We start from the raw sequence: 24,024 nt of genomic DNA on the forward strand, positions 1-24,024 counted from the left end.
GCCAGAGTCTGTACCCCTATAGCCCTAATACGTGTACGTGTAGTACTTTTGCACGCTAGCTCCTCCGTCTCGCTGCCCGGCTCGCCTTACCACCACTGCCCGGGCCGCCTCGCTCCGCCAGCGCGCGCGCTCGCTCCGCCACCGATCTCTGCGCGCCTGGGAAGGAGTTGATGTGGTCGTAAAAGGAGGCAGACCGCTCCGCGTCGGGCTCGTGGAAGACGAGCTTGACGATGGTGCGCTCGCCGCGCTTCACCGGCGTGACGCGGTGCGAGGGGCCTCCCTCGCCGGCACGTACGAGCAGCACCGAGTTCGGCGTCGTCCACGCCGAGTCGCGGCCGCCGTCAGCGCAGACCCACTCGGTGAAGCAGTCAGCCGTGTTCTCGAGCGTCAGGATCACCTCTGTCTGCGGCGGGCTGTAGAGCGCGTCGTCGCGGTGCCAACCCATGCTGGCGCCGGCACCATACTGCCGCAACTCTGCCGGAAAGTCGGACGGCTCGAGCCGCGGCACGCCGGTGAGCGCGGCGATCCGGCTCGCAACCGCTTCGCTCATCAGCATCGCGTGTGTGTGGGATCGGCGGTCGAGACACAGGCCCATCCGCCGCAGCGCAATCGAGTCCTTCTCTGCGCGCATGCCGCCTCGCAGGGTCCGGCACTCACGCCGGATAGCCTCAAAGTCGGCCGGCGAGAGGAAGCGCTCGCGGTATAGCACACCGCCGTTTGAGACAAACGCGGTAGGCGCCGAGTGAGCGACCAGCGCGAGCACGGCGAGGAGCATTGTGCTTCAAGCTGTTCCGCGCCACTCTCCTCCGCTTCGAGGTCTTCGAGCTCCGTCCGGCTTGACGAGGCCCTTGCAGCCTGCCTCTTTGCGGGAAGCCGCTCGAGCACGGAAAGAAACGCGCGCGCCGGCTGCTACTGCTATTAGGCCCGTGATAGCTGAGAAGGAGACTCACATCGGCAAACCGCGACGCACAAGTGGCTGCTAGCTCTCTTCACTGCGCTCTGCGGCCCCCCAGGGCAATCCTCGTTCGCCCGCAGACGGACACCCCAGTCCACACCAGTCTGCCTTCGAACCGACCCGGCTGCCTTGCCCGCCAGACTCGGATCGCATAGTGCACAAGAAGGCCCTCGCTTCTGGTTGACATCGAGACCACGGCGCGCTCGAGAAAGCGCCCGGCCCACACCTTCGCTCCCCAGCCAACTCGAACGCCCGCGCCTCTCAGCACGGCGCGCCGCCGCCCGGCCTCTAGCACGGGCCGCCCTGAGCTTGACCGTCTCTCTACAGCTCTCCCTAGTCGAGGTCCGCCGCGATCGCCAGCGACACTTTTGGCTTCTCGGGTGAAGCGACATTTTGGGCGCCAATCGAGGCGGAAGACATGGCCTTCTCGATGAGAGCGCCCGCCGTCGGCGGAGGCGCGGCTTCCACCTTGGCCGGCGAGGAGGGCTGGGTCGGCGCCGCCGACGCCGGGTGTGGCTTGTCGAGCGCTTCGATGACCGGCGAGAGCGCGCCCGAAGCGAAAGTTGCCATCTGGGGCGACGCTGTGGCGGCAGTGGCGGCGAGGACGGTGACGACAGCCTTCCAACCGCCCGCAGCGTGGACCTGGCTGTAGTCGCCACCGACGAGTCCCGCGAGTGCAAGCGAGATGGCCAAGCGCATCTCCTCCTGCTCGGTCGTGACGAGCGCCTCGATCATCGTGTCGATGTTGCTCGAGGTGCACGCCGCCTCGCGAGCCGCCTCGTCCGTCAGAAGCGGTGCGAGGCTACGGGCAGCGACCAGCGCGTGCGGGCCGCTGAGCAGCGGCATGAGCGCAGCGGGTGCTCCGGCGGCAGCGAGCGCGCTTGCGAGCTCCGGGTCAGCGGAGACCTCGACGAGGAGCTTGAGCGCGTTGTCGAACTGCTCCGAGATGGAGTCCCTCGTGCTGGCTCGCTCTGACTTGCTGCTCATCTCGCGCAAGAGAGCAACGTGCGCAGAGGCCGCGCCCGCGGCCAAGTCGGACTGCTCGTGCGCGAGCGCCCACAGCGAGGTACACACAAAGTTGAGCGCGCGGCTGTCGGCGGCCAGGCTGTCGCGCCCATCCGACTCGCTCAGGGCAGCCGCCGCGCCGCGGGCGACGGCGTAGTATGCTTCGAGCATGTCAGCGCGCTGGGTCGCCACGTGCTGCAGCGCCTGCAGCGAGCCGATGATCGGCGGCCAGCCGGCGGCCTTGTAAGCCGCGCGCCAGTCGCCACCGACGAGCGCCGCAAGCGCGCACACAATGGTGAGCCGAGCGTCGGGGTCGGTGCTCGCGCCGAGGGCGCCGCTGAGCGCAACGGCGCCGCCCGCGTCTCGCGCCGCCGCCCGAGACTGCTCGTCAATCAGCAGGGCGGGCATGGCGGAAGCGATGGTGCGCGCCATCGTCGGGTCGGGGGTATGGACGAGGAGGCGCATGAGCGCCACACCGGCGCCCGCGGAGGCGAGGCCGACGACCAGGTGCGGGAGCTGGCACAGCGAGGCAACCGCGGCCGCCGCGATGGCGCGGATGTCAGCATCGGCGTGGGCGAGCAAGCCGACGACAGCAGCGGGGGCGCCGGCAGCGAGCATTTCGCCGGCGCAGTGCGGCGGTACGGCGGAGGCGTCGCGCGTCACGTTGAGCAGCGCTGTGAGCGCCATGCGCAGGAGGTTGGGCTCCGTCTCGTAGAGAAGGCTGGCGAGGTGCGGCGCGACGCCGGCCGATAGCAGCGCCGCTGGCTCGACGTACGAGACGTTGGCGACGGCGGAGAGAGCGATTGCACGCGTGCGCGGGTCGGGCGCGCGTGCGGACGAGAGCGAGGCGCAGAGCGGCCGCAGCGCTCCCCACCCCGACAGCTGCGAGCGGAAGTTCTCATCGGCTGCGAGGTGGGCGAGGGCCTGGAGGCCGTGCCCCACGGCGGCCGCGTCGCTCGACCCGTCGGCCGCCTCGACGAGGAGGCGCGGCGCACCGACTGTCGCGAGAGCTTGCCTCCCGCCCGGCTCGTGCGATGCGCGCGAGAGCAGCGACAGTAGTCCCAACCGCATCTCGGGCGAGAGCCCGCCTTGCATCAGCGGTGCGACGAGCTTGTGGAGCGTCTGCGGACTCGAGAGCAAGTCGGCCGTGATAACTCCGAGCGCGCACAGGTTGGAGAGTATGGTCACGACGAGCTCGCGAATGTGCGGGTGGCTCACAAGCTCAACCAGCTGCGTCAGCGCCCCAGGCTGCTGAGCGATCGAGACGGCGTGGACAGCATTTTTTGAGAGCTGCGCGAGCGTGTGGAGCGTCTGGTCTGTCGCGCCGCGCGAAAGCGACTCAATCATCATCCCAATGCCACCCGAGGCGACGACCTCGCCCGCGTTCTCGGGGGCGAGCGACGAGAGCAACATCATGGCGCCCGCACGCGCATTCTCGTTCTCCGACCCCATGAGCGCGACGATGGAGGGCATCGCCGAGGTGTTTCGCACCGCTTGCTGGACGGCCGCCGGGTCGGCCGAGTTGACGGCGCAGAGGCAGTCGACAGCGAGACCCACCTAACGGGACAGCACGCACCAGTGGCGATGGGCCTCTCTCCCTGACCCTTTCGCCCCACCGCCGAGCGCGCGCCTGCTCGACTCCCATCTCCGCCTCCGAGGCCGAGCCTCCGCCCCAGCCCTTGGCGAGCCTGCGGAGGGGGGGCGGCGGAGTCGGCAGATAGAGAGGCTCTATCTTCCGGTGCCTGAACCGGGACGTGGCCGTCTTTTGGCGTATCCACTGCATGTGGCGTCTGAGGGAGACAATCTCTCCAGCATCTACAGGGTGCGAGCCCGGAGGCGTGGATGAGTGTGGTGCAGAGCGGCTCGGCAACGCCACTCGCGAGCATGGCGCGAGCGCCGTCGGGCTGCTCCATGATCGTTGCGACCAGCTGGAGCGCCACCGTGCGCGACTCCGTGAGCTCCGACGCCGAAGAGAGCAAGCCGAGCAGAGCCGGCGCCGCGCCGACGTCGACGAGTTGGTTGGTGCACGCTTCGTTGCTTCGGCAGAGGATCTGGAGGAGGCCGAGCGCGCCGCGCTGGACGCGTGGGTCGGTCGACGACAGCAGCGGCGTGATGAAGAGGGCCGCGCCCGACTCGAGCAGTGCCTTGTGGTGGCTCTCGACAGCGCACGCGATGGCCTCGCAGAGGGTGCGCTGCAATGCCGGCTTTGACGCCTCGCCCAGCTCGTCGAGGAGGACGAGGGGGATCTCGGCGGAGGTGGCGCGGCTGCACATCTTGCGGAGCTCGGCGGCCCCTTTCTCGCGTAGGTCGAACGGGGTCGACTCGGAGCGCAGCGCCGCGAGGATCCCGTCGATCTCCTCGAGCTTGCCCGAGGTGGAGTTCTGGCGCGCGCGGCTTGGGATGTTTGACGTGCTCCGCTGGTACGCGACGGGGCCTAGGGCGCCCGGTGGCGGCGCGGCGAGAGCCTTGCCGACCTCCTTCTTCAGCTTATGCAGCGCGCCCTTGTTCTTCTTGCCGAGCGCAGTCGTCTTGGCCTCGGCTGCCTCACGCGCCGCCATCCTGGCTTCAAACGCCGCGGCGGAGGCCTTCTCCTTCTCCTTTGCCTTTGCCTCGGCAGCCTCCGCGGCATCGGCCGCCTCGGCAATCTTCATCGCCGCCGCCATTTCGGGGTCCATCTCACCCCCTTGCGGAAACGACGAGGACTCTGGCAGTCCAGCTGCCGTCGGCTGCGTGGTGGCAGCTGGGTACTCCCGGAAGCCGGCGGACTTGAGGTGGTCTCGAGGCGACATGGGCCCGGTGGGCTGGGGGCGGACCCAGGAGGTTGTTTTGGTTGCATAGTCGACGTAGTACCGACGCCCCGTGGACGGGTCGAACCTCTCCTCCCAGCCGGGCGGCAAAGGCCCTTCAGACACCTTGCGGCTGAGAGGCGGCGGCGTCGGATTGGCGGCAGCCTCCTCCGCCGCCTGACGCAGGCCAGCGAGGACCTCCTCCCGCGGGACACCCGCCTCGATCAGCCCACGTGCGTCAGGGTTCTGTTGCAGCAGCTCCTCGTCCGTCGGCATTCGTGAGAGCTAGGGGAGACGATCGGTGCGGCCGTCCTTTCGCCGTGTCGGAGGTGTGTGAGCTTTGGTGTGGAACGCAAGGAGGGAAGAATAAGGGAAGGCGCTTTTGCTGGTTCAGAATTCTTTTAGTGTGTGTTGGTGCCTGCGAGCGGGTTCTTTACCAGGTTGCAACCCTAGTTTCGCACTGTGCTGTCAATCAACAGAGCACCAACCAACAAACAGCTCTCAGGACCCCCCACCCACGCCCCCAGTGCTGGGATGATGCCAGCAACCAACCAACCAACGCCGGACTGAGGAGGGAGGGAGTGCGGAAGCTCCGCGCGGCTGGAAGTACCACGCCTGCGCGGCCCGCCGGGACCGCGTACGTACTGGAATGGGAAAGCCCCACCCATAGCCAACGCCGCCGCAGCATCGAGCGGCGCGTCCTCCCCTGTAAGCTGTATTGCACCATAGGTCGTCGGCTTTGCCGACGCCGCGACGTGGACGGGACACAGGCAGGGACGGACGGGCGACCATGTACCCGAACAAGCATGATCCCGAGAACGGACGGGGCATTCCATCCACCTACATAGTGCGGGACCTGGGGCAGCAACCAACAACCTGGATGGGGACGGGGTGCTGCGCAACCGACGCCAACCAGCAGCGTTCACAGCCTTGTTATTGACAAGAAAATACGTCCTATGGCGCTATGCGCTGGTCTGTAGACTAGGTTGTTCACAGACCTTGAGCACTTGAGCACTGGATAGGGTCGATTCCGCATGGTACGGGACCCCTCGATCGTCTCGCCCTCCCTCACAGACCTTGTTATTGACAAGAAAATACGTCCTATGGCGCTTTGCGCTGGTCTATGAGAGGTTGAGGTGCGAGCCCTGGAGGCCCGCCTGGGGATGGGGGGAGACTACCCGCGGGCCTAGTAGGCCCGCGGGCACACAGCACGAAACTTGCCCGAAAATCAGCAGTTGGTACTGTGCCGTACGAAAGTGTGAACAGGTTGGAGTAGCAGCTCCTGAGCACGGCGCCGCAGGCGCCTGTTGATAGGTCCAGGTGATAGCCCTGGATGGGCAATGCATACGCCTAGTCGGGCCTCGGATCGCCCGACCGCGTCCCGGTGCTCTGCGTTCGGATTTGTGACGCCGCCGCACCGCGCCGCGGCCGGGGGGCCTCCGGAGGCCGAGGATGGCCGTGACGGACCGGGACGAGCTCTGAGAGGTTCAGTGTCAGTGTATATATTGTAGAGACCAACCATGTGCACAATATCTCTCAGTATAGCTAAGCCTTGGAAGGCGATGCCGGGGCCGTACAGCAGCTTGATGGTGCTTCGCCGGCGTGCGTCCCGGAGCGGTGCCGGACGGGCCACGGGCGGTCCGGGGGAGAAAATCGAACCGACGGCGCTCTGATTCGACTTTTAACTTCAAAGAAAGAAAGAAAACAGACAACCCAAGGGAGGGATGGGAGAACGGCACGCCGCCACCACACAGGGATTTTAACTTAAATAAATAAATACAACGGACACGCCAAACGAGGGGTGGGAGAAGGACAGGGTCCCCACCTGCACAAGCAGGATCTTGTAGGACGATCAGGGACACAGGGGAACGGGAGCGGGGAGCGCATCGCGACACGGAGGGGGGCTGGGCAGGGGGTTCACCCTCACGACAGGAATCCCATCTCTCGTATAGGACAGGTTGCACCCGGCGGCACGGGGGCAAGCGCGGGCCTCCTACTGGTTGCGCTCTCCTAGTTCTCCTGCTCCTGACAAGGGACAGCGACAGGCTCGCAGCACGGTGGACTCCCTATCCACTGGCGATCTCTCTCGACTAGCGACCTTCCTCCGACGTCTCACCGGCAGTCTCTTCTACCACAGGCAGACTGACACGTGGGTGGCAGTGGCGGTGATAGGAGTCTCCCACTCTGTGGGCCTCGCTAGAAGTGCGACCCCTGCGCGTGTCCTCGCCCTTGAGGAAGGGGAAGGGGCTGTGTGTCTGTGCATGTGTACAACATGTGTGTGTGTGTGTGTGTGTGTGTGTGTGTGTGTGTGTGTGTGTGTGTGTGTGTGTGTGTGTGTGTGTGTGTGTGTGTGTGTGTGTGCTCGCTCGCTCGCTCGCTCGCTCGCTCGCTCCCTCGCTCGATCGCGCGCGCGCTGCGCGAGCCGCCCTGCCCGCTGCGCTGCTAGGGTTGCGCTGCGGGAAGGGCTCGGCGGCCGTTCCTAGAAATCCTCGTCGCTCCCCTCGTAGAGGGAGGGCTCGTTGGACTCGAGGAGTGGGCCGCCGTCGGAGGAGGAGCGGGCGGCTCCGCGGGCGACGCTCGCCCAGTTCTTCTTGTTGCTCTTGACCTCGCCGCCGCCGCCGCCGCCGCCGCGGCCGCCGCGCCCGCGCCGCCCGCGGCTTGTGCCCAGCCTGACCGCGCTCGGCATGCGCTCGTAGATAGTGTCCTTGAAGGCGGAGTGGAGGAGCGCCTCGAAGTTGACGCACGGCGCGTAGCGGCAGCGAGCGGCGGTCTTGCACGGGATGGCGGTCTGGTTGAAGGCCGGGCAGAAGCCGATCCCGTCGCGCACCGCCATCGCCTTGGCCTTGCCCGCCGCGCGCGCGACCTCGACCTTGTTGTCGACGATGAGGCTCTCGAAGGTCTTCTTCTTGGCGACGTTCGCCGCTGCGGCGCGCCTCTCCTTGAGCGCCTGCGCGCCGCACTGCGCGTCGTGGATGATGTCGGCGCTCGTCGTCGCAAAGGCGCGGCACGATGGGCAAAGCTTGTTCCCGAGCACCTTCACACTCCCGACGTCGAGGCGGAGGGGTCCGCCGACATCGCCGCTCGCGTAGACGTTGGGCAGGACAGGGAGGTTGCAGACGAGGTTCTCGTTCTTCACCTTGAAGAGGATCGAGCCGTCCTTCTCGTCCGACTTCGTGCCGAGGAAGGAGTGGTATCCCTCCTGGATGGAGACCACGTTGCCGAAGTGCTTCTCCAAGAGGGGGGCGAAGTGCTCGATCTGGGCCGCGGTGTTGATGGCGCCGCGCGTGCGTATGGCGAGGAGGCCGTCGGAGTCGATGGTCGCCTGGGTCTCGCGCGCCTCCGCCTGCTTGCCCCACACGGTGGCGTCGAGAGCGGCGAAGGTGATGGTGATGTTGTCTGGCGCTGGGAGCTGTAGGACGCCACCGCCGGCGTACTGCTCGAGGAAGGCACGTGCCTCGCTCTCGCCGCTGAAGGCGACGCAGATGGCGCGCGACGTGCCGATGACGGGCACGCTGATCGCGCTCGCCGGCTGCGCCTCGCAGCCTGGCGTCTTCCTCAGAAGCTGTCGAATCTCGGTGACGAGCGCCGTCGTGTTCTGGATGTCCGGGATGTGCGAGCCGTCGCGCGCCGCGAGCGCGACGTGCAGCAGGCGCTTCGTGCCGCGGTCGGTGCCGGCGGCCGCCGCAGCGGCCATCTGTGCGGCGTCCACCATAATGGTGTCGCCTTCTTTGGCGTCGTCGTCGTTGACGCGCGCGCTCGCGAGCTCGCCGTCGAGGCGGCGCTTCACGCCGAGTCTCTGGCCATCATCGGCCTCTTGCGCGCCGTCGCGGCCGCGCGCCGCGCCCTCGGCAGCGGCAGCGTTGAGCGCCGGCGGCGGCAGGCCGGCCGAAGCGAACGCCATTCAAGTGAAGCGCCGTTCAAGTACTACGATGCCTTGTTTAACTTCAAACACAGGGATTTTGCCGCGACTTTCTTTTTCTCAGGCTAGCGTCCTCGTGCGTCGCGAGACACTTCTCGGTCCCGGTCCAGCGTTCTCGGTCAGCGTTCTCGGTCAGCGTTCCTCGGTCGGCGCAGTCAGCGTCGCGGTCCACCCGGCGTCGAAGTCGAAGTCGGGGTCGATTGATAATGACGTCGAAGGTCACGCTGTTCATCAACCAGCTGCCGTACTCTGCCACTCGAGAGGACGTGGCCGCTCACTTCGCACAGGCCGCCGGCACAACCGCAGCTGCGTTGCTGCCGTCGTGCCGGCTCGTGCTCAAGGACGGCGCCTTCAAAGGCACTGCATTCGTCGACGTCACGGACTTTGAGAGCTGCGACCGCGGCCTCGCCCTGCACCAGAGCCAGTTCAAGGCGTCTTCGGACGGGAGCAGTCGCCGCATCAACGTGCGCGAGGCGGTCTCCAAGACGCGGCTCGAGCAGATCGCGGAGCGCTCTAAGTTTTCCCGCAATCAGGTCCTTCGGAAGGCGTACACGGGCAAGACGAAGGCGGGTCCATTGCCCGCTCGTCCGAATGCCTCGGACAATGAGAGCGAGGAGGGGAGCGTCGACGAGGACGAGGGCGAGGAGGACGAGGACGAGGAGGGCGAGAGCGGGGACGCGCGTGCGATGCAGGGCCCGCTGGGCAAGGACCGCAAGGGAAAGGAGGTCGTGGGCGAGGTGGATCCTCAGCGCAAGCGAAAGGTGATCGAGGAGGCGTACCTGAAGCAGCGGCGCGAGCTCATGGACATGGCGGTGACGTGCCACGAGTGCGCCAAGCCCTTCACGTTCACCGTCATCGAGCAGGAGTTCTTCCTCGAGCGAGGCTGGAAGATCCCGCGCACGCGCTGCAAGGCCTGCTCCGATGCCAAGAAGGCCAAGCATGCTGCCAAGGGCGGCAAGGGCGGCAAGGGCGGCGGCGGCGGCGGCGGCGCGCTCGAGGCGCATGCGCCGGATCGGACGGTGGGCGGCCGCGGTAAGGGCGGCGGCAGGGGCGGCGGCAGGGGCGGCGGCAAGGGCGGCGGCAAGGGCGGCGGCAAGGGCGGCGGCAAGGGCGGCGGCAGGGGGGGCAAGGGTGGCGGCGGCAAGGGTGGCGGCGGCAAGGGACCCAGCGATCAGCGCCCGGTGGCGGCGAAGGTGGAGGCCAAGCAGGAGGCCAAGCCGCTTGGCAAGCGTTGGTTGGCCGAGGTGGGTCATAGCGGCAAGCGCCAGCGGAAATTCTATTAAGGTGCTCCCCCGGCCCAGTGGGGATTTTGGCCTACTCAGTGACCGTCTAAGGGGCCCTAAATGGCCTGCAATGCCATATCTTTTGTGCCTAACTTGTAGAGCACCTTAGAAAAACTAGTATGTCTTGGAGTGCGAAAAGTTTCTCGATGAGGTGGGGATCCGTTGGTGAGCGCAGATTCTCCCAGATTCTCCAGTTTGAGACGAAATTCCCCCTCTCGAAACCCGCCCCTTTTAATTCATTGCGGCCGCGGGTTTGCTCGAATTACTTTTCCCTCGCTAGTTTTTTGGCATTCAAAAAACCGAAATCCCATGCTGAACACAGGGTTTGCGGCGGTCACTGTCCTACCCTCGAGGTCCCCTACCAGCGGCTCCAGGCACAGTGGGGCCGCGGACACCCGTGAAACTAAGCCGTGCGTGATGCGTCAAAGAAAGAAAGAAAACAGTCAACCCCAGAGAAAAATTGGGAGGACAGCACGCCGCCACCACACTCCACACCAGGGATTTTAAGGAGAGGAGTGTGGTGCTAGCCGTCGCCCACCCTACATGTAAACCCTTGGTCGTCTGCCTCTTTCTATCTCCTTCGCAGTTCCTCCTCGCCGATTCTCAACCTTCATGCCACCTCGCGGTCGTCCCACTCTCGTCGTTCTCCCTCCTTCCTCCTCTGTCGCGTCGCTCTCGTCTGCCTCGTCCTGCGACGCCGCCGCCGCCTGCCGATCCCTTGCTCTCGCACACTAATGTCGGCGCGGCTTCTCCCGCCTTTCGGCGCAACTCTGCTCTTCTCGCGGCATATTTTGGCCCCTCGAGTTTGTGTTGTTCGAGTTTATCGAGCTCTCCTCGCGCAAGGACGACTCTTCTGACTGACGCCCACTGCGATCATTTCTGCCAAGTCATATCGTTGCCCAGGTCCACTCTCTCTTCGAACACTTGTACCTCCACCGACCGATGATGCTGGCGCTGGGGTCCCCTTCGTTCGTTCGGGCGCATCGTTACAGCTGACGACGGGATTACCACAGGTGTTTCGTCCTCCTCGGAGTCTTCTTCCCCGGCTTCCTACCGTTCGGCTCTACGTTCATTTCGTTCAGCGTGGCTCACTGCGAAGGGAATTCTCTTTCCGTCGCAAGAGCCCGACCGACAAACACGGGGAACCTCCCGTGAAGAGTACGACCGCCCTGGGGCGGCCAGAAACCCGGCGCGGAGAGGGTCGCCGCGCTGTCGCGCAGCTGACTCACTCCAACTCCCTGGCGCGGCGGAAGAGCCACGAGCGACGACGAGGAGGTACGGCGCCGGCGGCGCCGGCAGCGGGAGCAGACCGCTGCTTGTAGATTCACTCAGGATGGCGGAGCCCATTCACTCCCGCCTCGACCGCGCAGCGCTCGAGGAGCGCTGTCAGCAGGCCGAGCGCCGCATCGCCCAGCTCGAGCGGTCCAACAAAACGCTGAAGGGCAAGCTCGCCTTCTTCTACGAGAGCGAGCCCGTCACGGCGAGAGACGCGTTCATGCGGCTGCTGACGGAGCTGATGCGCGCGTCCCGGCGCTACGTGCACCGGCTTCGCCTCGCTGCCTCGGCGAGGCCGCGCATACTCCTGTCGCTGCTCGTGCTCGGCATCAGCCTCACGCTCACGCGGCTGCTCCTTCCGACGCCGCTGCTGCAGCTGCCGGTCGAGCGGCGTCCTCTGCGAGCGGCGGTGCGCAGCTGCTCGCGCAGCCGGCTGCGGCACGTCTACCTCTGCCGCGACGCGGGCGGCCGGCTGCGGGAGTGCCTGTGCGACCCGCCGCGCGTGGGCGGCGGCGGCTGCAACGAGTCGGACGCGGACATGTGCAACGCGGGCGGGCAGGGTCCGTACTGGCGCTTCTTCCACGAGCTTCCCGAGGCCGAGCGGAGCAGCCGCCTCTGCTTTGGGCTGTTTGCCGCCTTCAAGCCGGCGCGGCGCGAGCCGGGCGAGGCGGAGCGGCAGCGCTGCCTCAACAGGCTCGAGCGGAGCTACTGGCCCGAGGCGGTGCGTTACGGCGGCGGGGTCAGCCTGGTGCTCGCGCTGCTGCTGGTCCGCCGGCTCGAGAGGAACGCAGACCCGGCCCTCAAGGCGGCGACGCTGCGCGTCGGCCTGCTCCACCTGCCGACGGGCCGCTTCGCAGACATGGGCTCCGGCGCCGTCGTCAAGCGGGACGCGGGCGAGTGCTACATCCTCACGGCGGCGCACGTGCTTGTGGGCTACCGCGCGCGGCGGGCGAGGGACGAGTACGCGGGCCCCGACTGCCTCCTCACGTTGGGCGTGTACGAGGGCGACGCGAAGCCGGCGCGGTGGGTGGCGTGGGCGAGCTGCGTCACGCCGGACAGTTTGCTGCGCAGCTGCTCGGACGACGGCGCCACGCTGCAGGACTTGGCGGTGCTCAAGGTGGGCGGCGCGCTAGCGCTCGACCCGCCCGCGTACGGCAAGGCGCAGAACGCCTTCTCGCGCTTCGAGGTTGCCGCCCGCTCCGACGACCCCGCGGAGGGGGTGGGTCGGATGCCTCCGCCCCTCGAGCTCGACCGCAGCCGCAGAGCCCTCGCGCATGGCGCCGACCTCTCCGTGTGCGGCTGGGCGTCGTGGCGGGACTCGATGCGGCAGCTCTACCTCGACCGCTCGCGCTGCCTCGGCGTGGACAGCGGGCTCATCCGCAGCCGGCTGTGGGTGCACGCCGGCTCGTCGGGCGGCCCGTGCGTCAACGCCGCCTCGCAGGTGGTCGGCGTCGTCTCGCACGACAACGACGCGCACGCGGACCCAAAGAGGTTCTGGTCGTCGCACCGCGCCGTCACCGAGCTCACTCCGGAGCACGGGCTGCCGCCCGAGGTCTACGAGCCCGAGACGGTCCTCGAGGCGCTGGTGCCGTCGCCGCTGCTCCGCTGCCTGCCCCCCTCGCCCGCAATGTACTAGGACTCCAGTTTCCGGGCATCTTTCTTGCATCTATTCTCTCTCTATTGATATTTTTGCCACTCGCGTCTGTGGTAGAAGGAAAGAAGAGACTCACAAGCTAAGGTCGCCGAAAATTCTTTTTCTGGTGGCTGAATCCTCTTCCGCCGATCGACCTCACATTCAGTATTTCAGTTGTACGTACTTTTAGCTTAATGGGAGAAAAGGGAGAGGGGGTTTGTTCTCTAGGCCCCTAGGTACCCGTAGGGGCCTCTACGGCACACGGGTACGGCGCCCCGGGGCGAGAGCTCGGATGGCGCGGTTCACCCCCTTCACCGTCTCTCTCAGTTGTACAGTCGTGTACTGATTGAAGACAGATCTGGCCAACTCTGAGCAGCAGCCTCGCTCGCGACGCCGATGTCGAAGATCGCCTGGACTGCTCTGGTCGCCTCCGCTGCCTGCGTGGCGCTCGTGCTTCTGAGGCGGCGCCGTCGTGCAAACGGACGCCACTCAGTCACCGTGATCGACTCGGCTAGCGTCCTGGACGCCGCGTTGACTCGCTGGTCATGCACCCACCGCGTGCTGGGGCTCGATGTGGAGTGGGTGGCCGGATCTCGACCGGCGGCGCTGCTGCAGCTCAGCTGTGGCGACGAGACAGTCGTGGTGCAGCTCTCCAAGCTTGCCCCGCCCGAGGCCCTGCTGCGGCTCCTCGCCGACCCGCGGACGAGCAAGGTCGGAGTGGGTGTTGCGCAGGACCTGCGCCGCCTCGAGACATGGGCCAACACCGGGGTGGACGCGTGCTCCTCTCGCCGCCTCAGCTGCGGCGGCGGCGTCGACCTGATACCGATCGCCGTGCGGTGCGGCTGCGCGGGCCGGAGCCTCGCCTCGCTCTCGGAGGAGCTGCTGGGCGAGAGGATGCACAAGGGAGCGGTGCGGAGGAGCAACTGGGAGGCGGACACGCTCAGCGTCGAGCAAGTCGCGTACGCCGCGAACGACGCGCGCGCCTCGCTGCGTGTCTACCTGGCGCTGCTGGCACGGCTGGACTGGCGGTCACGGGCGCCCCTTCCCACAGTGGCCGCCCCTTCTCTGCCGCCGCCGCGCAGCGGCGATGCGGCGGCGGCCCGTGGCCGCTGCGTCCGGATCCCGACTCGCTCTCAGCCCGTCTACGACGGCGAGCCCTCACCTCTCTCCTGCGCCCGCGATGCAGTCGCTTGAGTGTGGGCGGTGCGAACAGGCTGGCTGATGCTGGACCCGTCCGGGCAGCCGATGTGCCGCATGGCGGCGAAGCGCGGCAGGTGGTACCTCGCAAAGGGGCTGGCGAGCCTGCTGCCCGAGGGGGACCCGCTCGCTGCGCAGGCGCCGGGGCGGACGATCCGGCTGCACTTCGAGCCAGGCGGGCCGGGGAACGCTGCCGAGCCGTGGCTGCTCGCCGGCAAGCGCAACGCGTGCGTCGGCTGCGGCGGCGAGGCGGGAGGCGGCGGCGAGGGCCGCGGTGGCGACGGCAGCCGCTGCGGCGCTGACGGGGCGGCGGCGCGGCTGGTTCGCTTCAGCGTGGTGCCGCACGCCTTCCGACGGCACCTGCCGGATCCGATGAAGAGCCGCGACTCGCACGACCTGGTGGTGCTCTGCGTCGGCTGCTACGGCGTGCTCGAGCCAGCCTACGAGCGCCACCGGCAGCACCTCTACCGCAGGCGAGCCCGCTCGCGCTGCCCCCTCCCCCTGCCCTCTCGCTGCTTGGGCTGCACCAGGAGGCGGGCCCCTGTAGGCACGGCGTGTCGCGGAGCCCCGCGCCGCGGCGGCAGGCGCTGGGCCAGGAGGAGGCGAAGGCCCGCTCTGCCGCCCTCGCCCTCTCCTCGCACCACGGCGCGCGGATCCCCGCCGGGAGGCAAGCCGCGTGCAGCGAGGAGGGCGGCGTGCGAATGCGGTCGCTCCTCACCGCCGTTCTCGAGTGATCAGGCGCGCCGAGCTGGAGGCGGTGGTGGCCTCGGCGTTGGGGGTGGAGCCGGGCCACGTCACGCGCGACATGGCCGCCGGCTTGGCGCGGCAGCATGCGCCTGGGCGACAGCCTCCGGCGCCAGGCTGGCTGTCGCTCGAGGAGCAGCTGATGCGCGCCGTCCTCTCCTCGCCGGGCGGCGCCAACGGCGGCGGCGGAGGCGGCGGCGGAGGCGACGGAGCGGGCACGCTCCACGATTTTGTGCGAGGGTGGCGGGAGGTCTTCTGTGAGGCCCTCCAGCCGCGACATCTACCTCCCGGCTGGAGCACGGAGCACCGCCGGCCGGTGCGGCCGGCCGTGGCCGACGCCGCTGCGAGAGTCGAGAGCGAGACCGCGGCTGACCCGCGAGAGCGTTTACATGATTGTAACACCGGGAGATAGAGAGTGTGTGTGACCGCCTAGGGGGACCGCGTAGTGTCTAGTGACATGTTCATGCACATGTGTAGTCAGTAGTGGTCTATCGGTGACTAGGTCCAGCCCTGGGTGAGCCAGATCTGACGTTTTGGGACATCGCGTCAGATCCGTGTTTTTTTGGTCTTGCGGTACATCTCTCCGCTCGCCACCTCACGCTCCGCCGTCCGGCCATGGATGGTCCGATGGAGCTCGCCGAGCTCCATCGGACCATCCAACTCCGGTCACCGAGTCTGAACGCGCTCAGCCTCAGGAGGTACCAAACCGCGCGAATTCTGCACGCCTCGCTGCACCGCTGGCTTGACTGAATCAGGCAGCAGCAGGCTGCTGCTGCTGCCACAGCAGCAGCCTGCTGCGGCCCCAATACGCAAGTTAATGACCAGCATTGCTGCCGGGGGCATTCGAGCCGCCACAGCCGGTGTGCGGCTGTGCACTGCCACCTGCCCGCGGCTAAGCACAATGTGTGCTCGCATTGGATGAGCCCTGCTGATGGACCTGCGTCGCCTTAGCTGCACGAGAGCAATGCCGCAGGCGGCGGCCGTGGCATACACTGCGAGCACACTTGGTGCAGCTGCAAGGTGCAGCAAGAGCACGTCGTTCCTGCCTCTGATGCCACTCTCGCGGCTTGTAGCGCGTCACTCGCGCATGCTCTCCAGGAGCTATGGCGGGCGCGTGTGTGGGGCTGTAGCCTGTGTTTGGCCGGTTCTGACCCGTTTACTATCAGTACCATGCCTGGGCCACAATAATCGCACACGGGGAGCGGCTCAGGGACCCAGTAAGCCGCGGAATCGCCAAATGTCACAACCCGGCTCACCCAGGGCTGGACCTAGTCCGGTCTTGCCCTAATATCAAAAAGCACTCAAATGTAGATTCTCTTTTTACTCTAACTGCATTCACAGTACTCTATCCCAGCCGCCAGCGGCAGCGCAGCACGCGCGCCTCGACGACCCACGTGCCACGTCCGGTCGCGCACGCCGGGCCAGCGCGGCACGTCCACCCCGCCCAGCCCCTCGGCCTCGCTCGAGAGGGGCCGTGGCGCCCCGGCGCGCTCCCAGACCGCATCCGACCCGGTGCACCCGCCCTTTGGCTCGCCCACGAAGAGGGCGGGGAGGCCCAGCCGCGCGCACTCCTCGGCGAGAGCGGCATCGCCCTCGTCGCCCCGCGGCCACCACGCCCAAAAGACCGCGTCCACGCCAAAGGGCGCGAGCGCCGCCGCCGCATCGCACGCCTCCGGCTCGAGGCCTGCTGGCAGCCCGACCCGCGAGGGGGCCGCGTCGGTCGTGCGCCAGGCGAGGCCGCGCCGCCGCATCGGCGCCGCGAGGACGCCCGCCCCCGCCGCGACCTCGAGCACGCTGCGGCAGCCGCGCGAGCGGAGGTGCGCGGCGAGCGCGTCGGCCCACTCGGCCGAGTAGAGCGCCCACGAGACGGCGTCCTGGTAGAGCGCGCGGCTCAGCGCGCGGGACCGGCGAGGGTCCGCCTCCAGGGCGGCCGCCGCCTCGCCCTCCCCGCCCGCCCGCAGCAAGCGGACCGCCATCGCGCCGCTCGCCAGCTCGGCCGCCTCTGCCTCGGTGAGCAGCGAGCCGTCCCGCGCGCTCGCCAGCCGCGCAGAGAGCAGCCCGCGCAGCGGCGCCTTGAGCGCGTCTCCGCACGGGCAGCGGAATGGCGGCTCGGGATCCTCCCCGGTGGCGTCGTCGGCTGCCGGTGGCGGCGCTGCCGGTGCCGCCGCCGGCTCTGCGCGCCGCCGCTGCGAGGGCGCTTGGTCACAGCTGGCGAGGGCGAGCTGGATTTGCACCTCGCCCATGCTCGCGCGGTTGCGCTTGCGTCCCGACCTGCTGGACGCAGCACCGGGCGCCTCCTCCTCGTCGAGCAGCGCGGCGACGGCCTGCATGCCCACGGTGAGGCCGCCGGCGGGGACGTGCGACGCGAAGAGCACGGGGGTGTCGTCGTCCGGCACGGCAGCGGGCGCGGCCGCCATCGAAGGAGCACCGGAGCCACTCTCGGAGCGCAAAGTCCTCCTGGTCGGCGTCGGGTCCCGCACCACGCGCCACTCGCGCCGGCGGGTTCACCAACGGCCGGGGTGGGTGCCGCACCATCGAGCACAAGTCGTCGCCGTTCTTCATCGCGAGCTCCTGTGCGCCCGCAAGCGCGCCTGCACGCGCTTTGACCTTTGAGCTTTGTGCCGGGCTGGAAGTTCTTCTCGATCCCGCGCAGCTGCTTATCAAGCGCGTAAACCACACCCCGTCGAGAGGTCCACCTCCTTCGCGCTTCGGCTCCTCACCTGCGACCCAGCGGCCCTTGCCCGAGAAGTGTAGGGTAATCCAGCCGCCCCAGCTGCCGTCGGGCAAGTATCCCGTCGCGTAGCCCCCGAGAGATAGCTCGGGCAGATGCCAACATGCACGCGAGACACATCTTTAAAAGCACTTAGGTTAAAAGCACTTAGGTCGAGAAAGCCAACGAGAAAAGGAAATCGTCCGGCCTCCGAACACCAGCGCGTTATGGGTGGACGCGAGACAGATGATGACGACACGCACGAGCGACACACAGACACAAACAAGCTCACAAGACACACAGCCAGCGTGCACGCTAGAGATATACTCTTGCCACATAAAAAAGAAATTGTGCTGCGCCTCCTGACACCAGCTCCAGCCGTATCATGACGGTGGCGCTGGTTCCGCTTCTGCTCGCACTCGTCGTGCCGCTCCGGCCACCGCTCCGGCCGCCTGCGCTCCACGCCGTGTCGCTGCCGCTCGCCGCGCCGCGCCGCGCCGCTCCGCCGCTCCTCTGCGACGCTCCTGCCGCGGAGAAGCTCGACTTTGACGACGCTCTCGCAGGCATCCTCAGCGCGGCCGAGGCGGCGGGGTCGCTCGAGCCGGTGCTCGACGAGTGGCTGGAGCAGGTGGACGAGACGTTCGTCCCGACCCTCGCGAGCAAGCTCGAGGCGGTCCAGACCGCCAGCAAGCCGGACACGGACGAGGTTGCAAAGCTGTCCGCGCTGCTCTCCGCTGTGGAGCGGCGCTCGCACGAGCGCTTCACGCTGGCGCGCGAGCAGCTGCAGGACCTGCTCGGCGCGGGGGAGATCAACAAGCTGGACGCCAAGCTGTGCAAAATGATCAACGACGGCAAGCTCGACGCAGGCTTCCTGTACGTGCTGCAGCAGAACGTCGAGGCGGCGCGCGAGGAGGCGGACGGCTCCCTCCTCAAGCGGGACACCTCGAGGACACGTCCAGGACGTGTCCAGGACCTGTCGATAGGATGACGACTCCCTCCTCAAGCTGCTCACCCACATCCACACCCGGACCGAGGAGGAGCTCGAGAAGCGGACGCCGCCAGGCCTCGCGCTGCTGCACAAGCTCACGCGCACCGGCGACGGCGCGCTGCGCGGGCGGATCCTGAGGCACTACCTCGCGCCGCAGGGGTCGGTGCGGCTGCCGGACGGTCCGCCAGCGAGAGGCGGCGGCCGCCGCGTAGCAAGGCCGCCCTCTGCGCACGCTGCAATGTGCGGCCATAGGGACCGCTATGCCGCTCGACACTCCGGGCCCCGCCCTCGTCCCGCCGGGCGACCTGGCAGAGGCGATCGAGGGCGCCGTCTCGAAGGCGCGCGCGCGGCGCACGTCCTCCCTCCAGTCCCTCCTCCCCGCCTCCCGGCTCGATCACCTTGTGTGCTCGCTGCTCGGCTCACTTCACAGCCGCAGCCGCAGCAGCAGCAGCAGCAGCAGCAGCAGCAGCAGCAGCAGCAGCAAGCGGAGTAACCCGCCCACCTTCTCCGGCAGGTGCTCTCCCTGCCGATCGACCGCGCCGCCATCGATTCGACGGTCGAGCAGGTCCGCACCGTCGCCAAGGAGGCGAGGACGGTCGTGGAGGAGGCGTACCCGCAGGCGCGCCCCGCCCCGCCCCGCCCCCCCCCGGCCTTTTGGGCGGAGCGCCCCCCCCTTCCGCCCCCCGCCTTGCCCTCGCGCGTGCGCCGCCATCTCGGCTCGAGCCGCCTCCGCTCCCGCACCGCAGGAGCAGCTCGACGAGTTCACCGACCGCCTGACGCCCGTCTTCACAGCGGCAAAGGGGATGAGCGGCTCAGCGCGCTCATAGGGGACTCCGCCGGGGGGAGGGCTTGGAGGGGGCGGGCGGGGGTCCTCTGGTCGCTCGTTGAGCCACGAGCTCGGCCTTGTGCTTCGTCGGGCGAGGTTGGGAAGGGCGGTTGGCTCTGGCTCTGCAGTGTGGACGCGCTGTGCACTCTACAGAGAGTACTGACTGAGTACGTCAGTACCCGCCGTCACGCAAGCCGTCGACACAAGCATGTAGTGGCCTTTTCCAAGGTGCCACGCAAGGCTAAGAGGTGACTAAAGTGTTCATTGAGAAGTGACTCGCTGGCGGTTAGGCTCGAGAGAGTTAGGACGATTAGGAACCCCGCTGCCTGTGCACCCGCGCCCACTGCACACTTTTGTCCCCTGACACAGTTATTGTTATGGTGTTATGGCTCTCGGGGCATAGCAGCCCATAACATGTTATGGGCTGCTATGAGAGAGCCGTCCCGGATCACCGGTGTTATCGGGCCCGAGAGGCCACACCGAACTGCTCGCCGCTGGAATTTTCGCTTCGCGCGCTGCCGCGCGCGAGGTTCGGCATCGACCGCCAAATATTTTCTCTTTTGCCCTTAAGTTAAATTCAATAACATCAACCTGCCTCCTGACTGAGGCTGAGCGATGGCTTCAGATTTCTCAATCAAGACGTGACACATAACAGCTGTTGTGAGGTTGTGATGGTGGCTGTCATAACAACCAGTGGGATGTGTTATGAGGTGTTATGAGGTGTTATGAGGTGTTATGGTAGGGTGGGCATAACAGCCATAACAGCGATGGAGGTGTTATGAGGTGTTATGAGGTGTTATGGGGTGTTTATGAGCAGCCAGCCATAACAGCCATAACACCTGTTATGGCCGCTCCCATAACCTTGTCTGGGGACAATGCACACCTCTGCACAGTTATTGTTATGGTGTTATGGCTCTCGGGGCATAGGGCCCCATAACACCCATAACACCCATAACATGTTATGGGCTGCTATGAGAGAGCCGTCCCGGATCCACGGTGTTATGGCCCGAGAGGCCACACCGAACTGCTCGCCGCTGGAATTTTCGCTTCGCGCGCTGCCGCGCGCGAGCTTCGGCATCGATCGCCAACTATTTTCTCCTTTGCCCTCTCGGATCTCAGAGCACAGCGAGTTGTACGTGTGGTCGTCCTCCGTCGCGACACAGACAGCACATAGTTGAAGCCGGGAATCCTCTTGAAGTCGGAGACGCGCAGGTCAACTGACGAGGGCTTCTGGCTCATGAACATCTTCATCCGCTAGGCCATGGTTGACTGGTAGTAGCTACGCGGCACGGGGCGGGCGCTCCAAAAGAAGAATTTTACGGCCAGGATTCGCGCGGCCGGGGGCTCCGTAAGAAAAAAATCCTTGCAGGGGTCAAATTCGGTTTTGGCCGAGTCATAGCTGCTGTTATGAGGTTGTTATGCTGTGGCCGTCATAACAACTAGTGGGAGGTGTTATGAGTGCTATCTATGAGGTGTTATGAGGTGTTATGAGGTGTTAATGAGGTGTTATGGATTATGGTAGGGTGGGCATAACAGCCATAACAGCGATGGAGGTGTTATGTTAATGAGGTGTTATGAGGTGTTATGAGGTGTTATGGGGTGTTATGAGCAGCCAGCCATAACAGCCATAACACCTGTTTATGGCCGCTCTCATAACCTTGATTGGGGTCAATTGCTGCCGGGTGTGGTCTGCGTTGTGGTTGCGCAGCGGCACTGTGAGGTGGGACGCACCTCTCAGGTCACCAGTCTATCGGTGGCAACACACTACAGAGCTCTATCTACCCTCGTGGTTCGTGGCAGGTTACTAATACGAGCGTCATTTTGTACCCACCCCCCCTAGTTCGTGGGGACCCCCCCGCCGGTCGGTGGTCTGCCCCCGAGGTGGACCGGACCCCCCCTCCGGTCGGTCGCTCTCTCGGCGGCGGGAGGTGTGACGACCGACCCCCCCCTCGGTCGGTGTCCTTGCCGTGAGCCCCTCAAACGCTCTCTCCCCCTCCTTCTCGCGAACCGCCACGGGCGCTTCGAAATCGCCGGTTTTCACTATGAAAACTAGTTACGCAGCCAAGCGCCAAGGAGACTTCTTCGCCGAGGCCCGAGCAAGCCCGACGCCCCCGACCCCACACATGTACATGTACATGTGTGTGGAGGCATCTACGCAGTCGCAGGCCTGGTTCTGCTTGCCGTCGCTTTGTACAAGCTCTGGCCGCGCTCAAGCGGCTCGTCAACGGGTACAGTGTGTCGCCGGCGAAGCTAATCGTATGGACGACGACGACCAGAGTGTGGACATGGACAAGCTCGTGTTCCGACCCAATCCTGAGCGTCTCGGTCTCGAGCTCCAGCCCGCACTCGGACGACGAGGAGTGATTAGACGGGGAGAGGGCGCTTGGTCTCTAGTATTTCGAGATACTAATTTATTCACAGCTGCGGCGAGCGTCGGTGTGCGGTGTGTGTGACCCTCGAGCCAACCCGACCGACTCCCCCCCCCCTCGGTCTGCGCTCCGACCGACCGGAACCCCCCTCCGGTCTGCGGTCTTCCGCGGCCGTCGACCGGACCCCCCCCCTGCGGTCGGTCGGTCTGCGCTGGGCGCTCAAACCGCGAACTCGGCCTGTTCACTACAAGAAAGATGAATGAAACGTGTGTCGTATCAATCAACGTCGATGTAGAGAGAGAGCCTGCCAGGCTCTGTGTGCAAACTGGCCCTGCCGACCGGAACCCCGAGGGGGCAAATGGGAGAACGTTTCACTGCGCGCGCCGTGTTCCTCCTCCGGCGGCCGTTCGCGACCACCAGAGCATCAATCACAACACACCAACATACCTAAAACAATCACAACACACCGCCAAAGGTAAACCGATTTCGCAAAATGATTTGTCCGACAAATCTCAGGGCTGCGCCGCTCCCCCGGGAGAGCCTGCTTGTGCTGTACCTCTGCTCACGCGTGCGGCTAGCTCGGTGCTCGAGCGGCCGCCTTTCTGAATGAGTATGTACGTCTTTGACGGGGTGGTCGAGACGTTTGAAGACCTTGACGCCGGCGTGGTGCAAGCGACAGGAGCAATGATGGAGATGCCGGGGGGCGTCTCCAGGAATGTCCTCTCGATTGTGGGCCAGATTGAGCACGAGGTACTGCGGCCTCGCGCCTGAGCCCAGAACCCAATCGCGCGCTCAGGATGCCGCACACCCCTCATGATAGGGGGCGGCCGAGAGCCGTCCCGACCCCGTGAGCCTGCCTGCACCAGGGCGGACAAAGGAATGTCTTGACCACATACGGTCCAGCTTGCTGTGTTAGCAATGCGTAGTGGCAGCGGTGGCACCCTCACGCACCATAGAGTGGGGAGACCATCCGCCCCCCCCTTCCCCCCCCCTTCCGGGATCCGTGCATTGTGCGCACGATGTAGCCCTTTTGCGGTGCAGGTGATAAACGACGTCGGGCTGGGGGGGGACGATGCGATGGCCGAGGAGAGCAACATCACCACTGATGCGACGACCAACGAGGCACAATGCGGCCCAGGGAGCCCCATCACCCTCCGTCTTCTCTACGCAGCAACAGTCAGCCGGCCGCTCCCTGAGCCACTCCCCTCGGCGGCTATCTCCCAGGCGACGACGATCGCGTTCGAGTTCGAGCCGGACGCGCCCTTTGAGTGGTGGCAGAAGCATGCCTGCGGCCTGCCCCTCTCCGTTCTCACGACCCCGGTCGCAAGAGTAGATTGGCCTCGGGGTGTTCGGAACGCCGGAAGGCTGTGAATGGGATCCAAGCTGACCGCTGCACTCCCCCACCCTCGACAACAGGCTGCGGAACTGGACGGTGGGCAACGCAGTCCTTACACCACGAGGTGCGCAGCGGAAGGGAGAGGCCAGAATGGGGCTGGAGGAGGGAGAGGGAGGGAGGAAGAAAGACAGACGCAGAGAGAGAGAAGAGGCGCCGGTTGCGCACTCCCCCAATAGAGGAAGCTCAGAGCAGCGGTGCCCGCAGGATGGCTAAAAACTCGCGCAACTGGATGGAGACCAACACCCAGGACGATTTTGTGCGCCCCCCCCCCCCCCCCCCACCACCACGACCACAGCGCCAAACACCACCTCACCACCCCACCACCCCTCCTTGAGGCGACGCAAACAATCGCCGAATGTAGGTGGCCGTCGAGGGGGGCGTCCCTGTGCCGGAGGGGGCTTCGGCACTCAACTGTCGCGAGCTGCGCGGCAAGGGCCGGATACCAGAGTGGCTGTGGCGCGGCCTGGAGGCACGCCGGAGGCAGATGTGACGGCATGGGCCCTTCCGACAAGACCCCGCCCCTCGTCGCAGGGGGAGTTTGTTCTCACGGAGAGGTGGGGGGATGACGACAGGCCGTACCTGCAGACGCAAAACATAAACGCTTTCACGATCTGGGCGTACGGTAAGGTCGCCAACCATGGGATCGGCTACCACGTCCGCAATGTCTTCAGCAACGATGGCGCTGTCCTCTCCTTCCACGTCTGGACGCCCGGGCTGCCCGCGTACTTTTCGGACCCTTTTGGCTTCCTCAAGGCGAGGACGTCGTGGACCACCAGGGTGTTCTTCGATGGCAAGTTTGAGGTGTGGCATCGAGCGACCAAGGTAGCTACTGCATCCGCGGAGACCCACGAAACTCCCCCTCTAGGCGCACCCGATCACGGAGCTGCCGATGCTTGGCGCTGCGCACGTCTCGGGCGTGTGGCAGGCAGACGGCGTGC

The 24,024-nt window shown here is 66.3% G+C and overlaps 10 protein-coding genes across 10 annotated transcripts; 6 read left to right on the top strand and 4 right to left on the bottom strand.

Moving 5' to 3' along the window:
• Positions 1 to 55: 55 nt before the first annotated feature.
• Positions 56 to 775, bottom strand: EMIHUDRAFT_198880 (hypothetical protein; the record flags this gene model as incomplete). Its single annotated transcript, XM_005757631.1, has 1 exon — positions 56 to 775. One exon carries the CDS (start codon positions 773 to 775, stop codon positions 56 to 58), a length of 720 nt encoding a protein of 239 aa, XP_005757688.1.
• A 513-nt stretch (positions 776 to 1,288) lies between these two features.
• Positions 1,289 to 3,433, bottom strand: EMIHUDRAFT_198881 (hypothetical protein; the record flags this gene model as incomplete). Its single annotated transcript, XM_005757632.1, has 1 exon — positions 1,289 to 3,433. One exon carries the CDS (start codon positions 3,431 to 3,433, stop codon positions 1,289 to 1,291), a length of 2,145 nt encoding a protein of 714 aa, XP_005757689.1.
• EMIHUDRAFT_97179 (hypothetical protein) lies at positions 3,373 to 5,022 on the bottom strand (the record flags this gene model as incomplete). The annotated part of the gene is made up of 3 exons (XM_005757633.1): positions 3,373 to 3,517; positions 3,564 to 3,648; positions 3,780 to 5,022. 3 exons carry the CDS (start codon positions 5,020 to 5,022, stop codon positions 3,373 to 3,375), a joined length of 1,473 nt encoding a protein of 490 aa, XP_005757690.1.
• Positions 5,023 to 8,871: 3,849 nt separating this feature from the next.
• EMIHUDRAFT_97181 (hypothetical protein) lies at positions 8,872 to 9,948 on the top strand (the record flags this gene model as incomplete). Its single annotated transcript, XM_005757634.1, has 1 exon — positions 8,872 to 9,948. One exon carries the CDS (start codon positions 8,872 to 8,874, stop codon positions 9,946 to 9,948), a length of 1,077 nt encoding a protein of 358 aa, XP_005757691.1.
• A 1,333-nt stretch (positions 9,949 to 11,281) lies between these two features.
• EMIHUDRAFT_448594 (hypothetical protein) lies at positions 11,282 to 13,046 on the top strand (the record flags this gene model as incomplete). Its single annotated transcript, XM_005757635.1, has 2 exons — positions 11,282 to 12,808; positions 13,023 to 13,046. 2 exons carry the CDS (start codon positions 11,282 to 11,284, stop codon positions 13,044 to 13,046), a joined length of 1,551 nt encoding a protein of 516 aa, XP_005757692.1.
• A 206-nt stretch (positions 13,047 to 13,252) lies between these two features.
• On the top strand, positions 13,253 to 14,050 carry EMIHUDRAFT_198886 (hypothetical protein; the record flags this gene model as incomplete). Its single annotated transcript, XM_005757636.1, has 1 exon — positions 13,253 to 14,050. The coding sequence occupies one exon, from the start codon at positions 13,253 to 13,255 to the stop codon at positions 14,048 to 14,050; it is 798 nt and encodes a 265-aa protein (XP_005757693.1).
• Positions 14,051 to 14,077: 27 nt separating this feature from the next.
• Positions 14,078 to 14,787, top strand: EMIHUDRAFT_198887 (hypothetical protein; the record flags this gene model as incomplete). The annotated part of the gene is made up of 2 exons (XM_005757637.1): positions 14,078 to 14,253; positions 14,601 to 14,787. 2 exons carry the CDS (start codon positions 14,078 to 14,080, stop codon positions 14,785 to 14,787), a joined length of 363 nt encoding a protein of 120 aa, XP_005757694.1.
• A 15-nt stretch (positions 14,788 to 14,802) lies between these two features.
• On the top strand, positions 14,803 to 15,351 carry EMIHUDRAFT_351007 (hypothetical protein). The gene has a single exon (XM_005757638.1). The coding sequence runs from the start codon at positions 14,859 to 14,861 to the stop codon at positions 15,207 to 15,209; it is 351 nt and encodes a 116-aa protein (XP_005757695.1). The 5' UTR covers positions 14,803 to 14,858; the 3' UTR covers positions 15,210 to 15,351.
• Positions 15,352 to 16,122: 771 nt separating this feature from the next.
• On the bottom strand, positions 16,123 to 17,214 carry EMIHUDRAFT_97183 (hypothetical protein; the record flags this gene model as incomplete). The annotated part of the gene is made up of 1 exon (XM_005757639.1): positions 16,123 to 17,214. The coding sequence occupies one exon, from the start codon at positions 17,212 to 17,214 to the stop codon at positions 16,123 to 16,125; it is 1,092 nt and encodes a 363-aa protein (XP_005757696.1).
• Positions 17,215 to 17,892: 678 nt separating this feature from the next.
• EMIHUDRAFT_198889 (hypothetical protein) lies at positions 17,893 to 19,322 on the top strand (the record flags this gene model as incomplete). Its single annotated transcript, XM_005757640.1, has 6 exons — positions 17,893 to 17,973; positions 18,043 to 18,399; positions 18,491 to 18,674; positions 18,748 to 18,896; positions 19,010 to 19,090; positions 19,242 to 19,322. 6 exons carry the CDS (start codon positions 17,893 to 17,895, stop codon positions 19,320 to 19,322), a joined length of 933 nt encoding a protein of 310 aa, XP_005757697.1.
• Between the last annotated feature and the right edge of the window lie 4,702 nt (positions 19,323 to 24,024).

Source organism: Emiliania huxleyi, assembly GCF_000372725.1.
Source record: "Emiliania huxleyi CCMP1516 unplaced genomic scaffold EMIHUscaffold_9, whole genome shotgun sequence".
NCBI classification, from domain to species: Eukaryota; Haptophyta; order Isochrysidales; family Noelaerhabdaceae; genus Emiliania; species Emiliania huxleyi.

What these genes read in the sequence shown, in the direction of transcription:
- EMIHUDRAFT_351007 (XM_005757638.1), top strand. Translation starts at nt 14,859, where the DNA reads ATGGCCGCCGGCTTGGCGCGGCAGCATGCGCCTGGGCGACAGCCTCCG.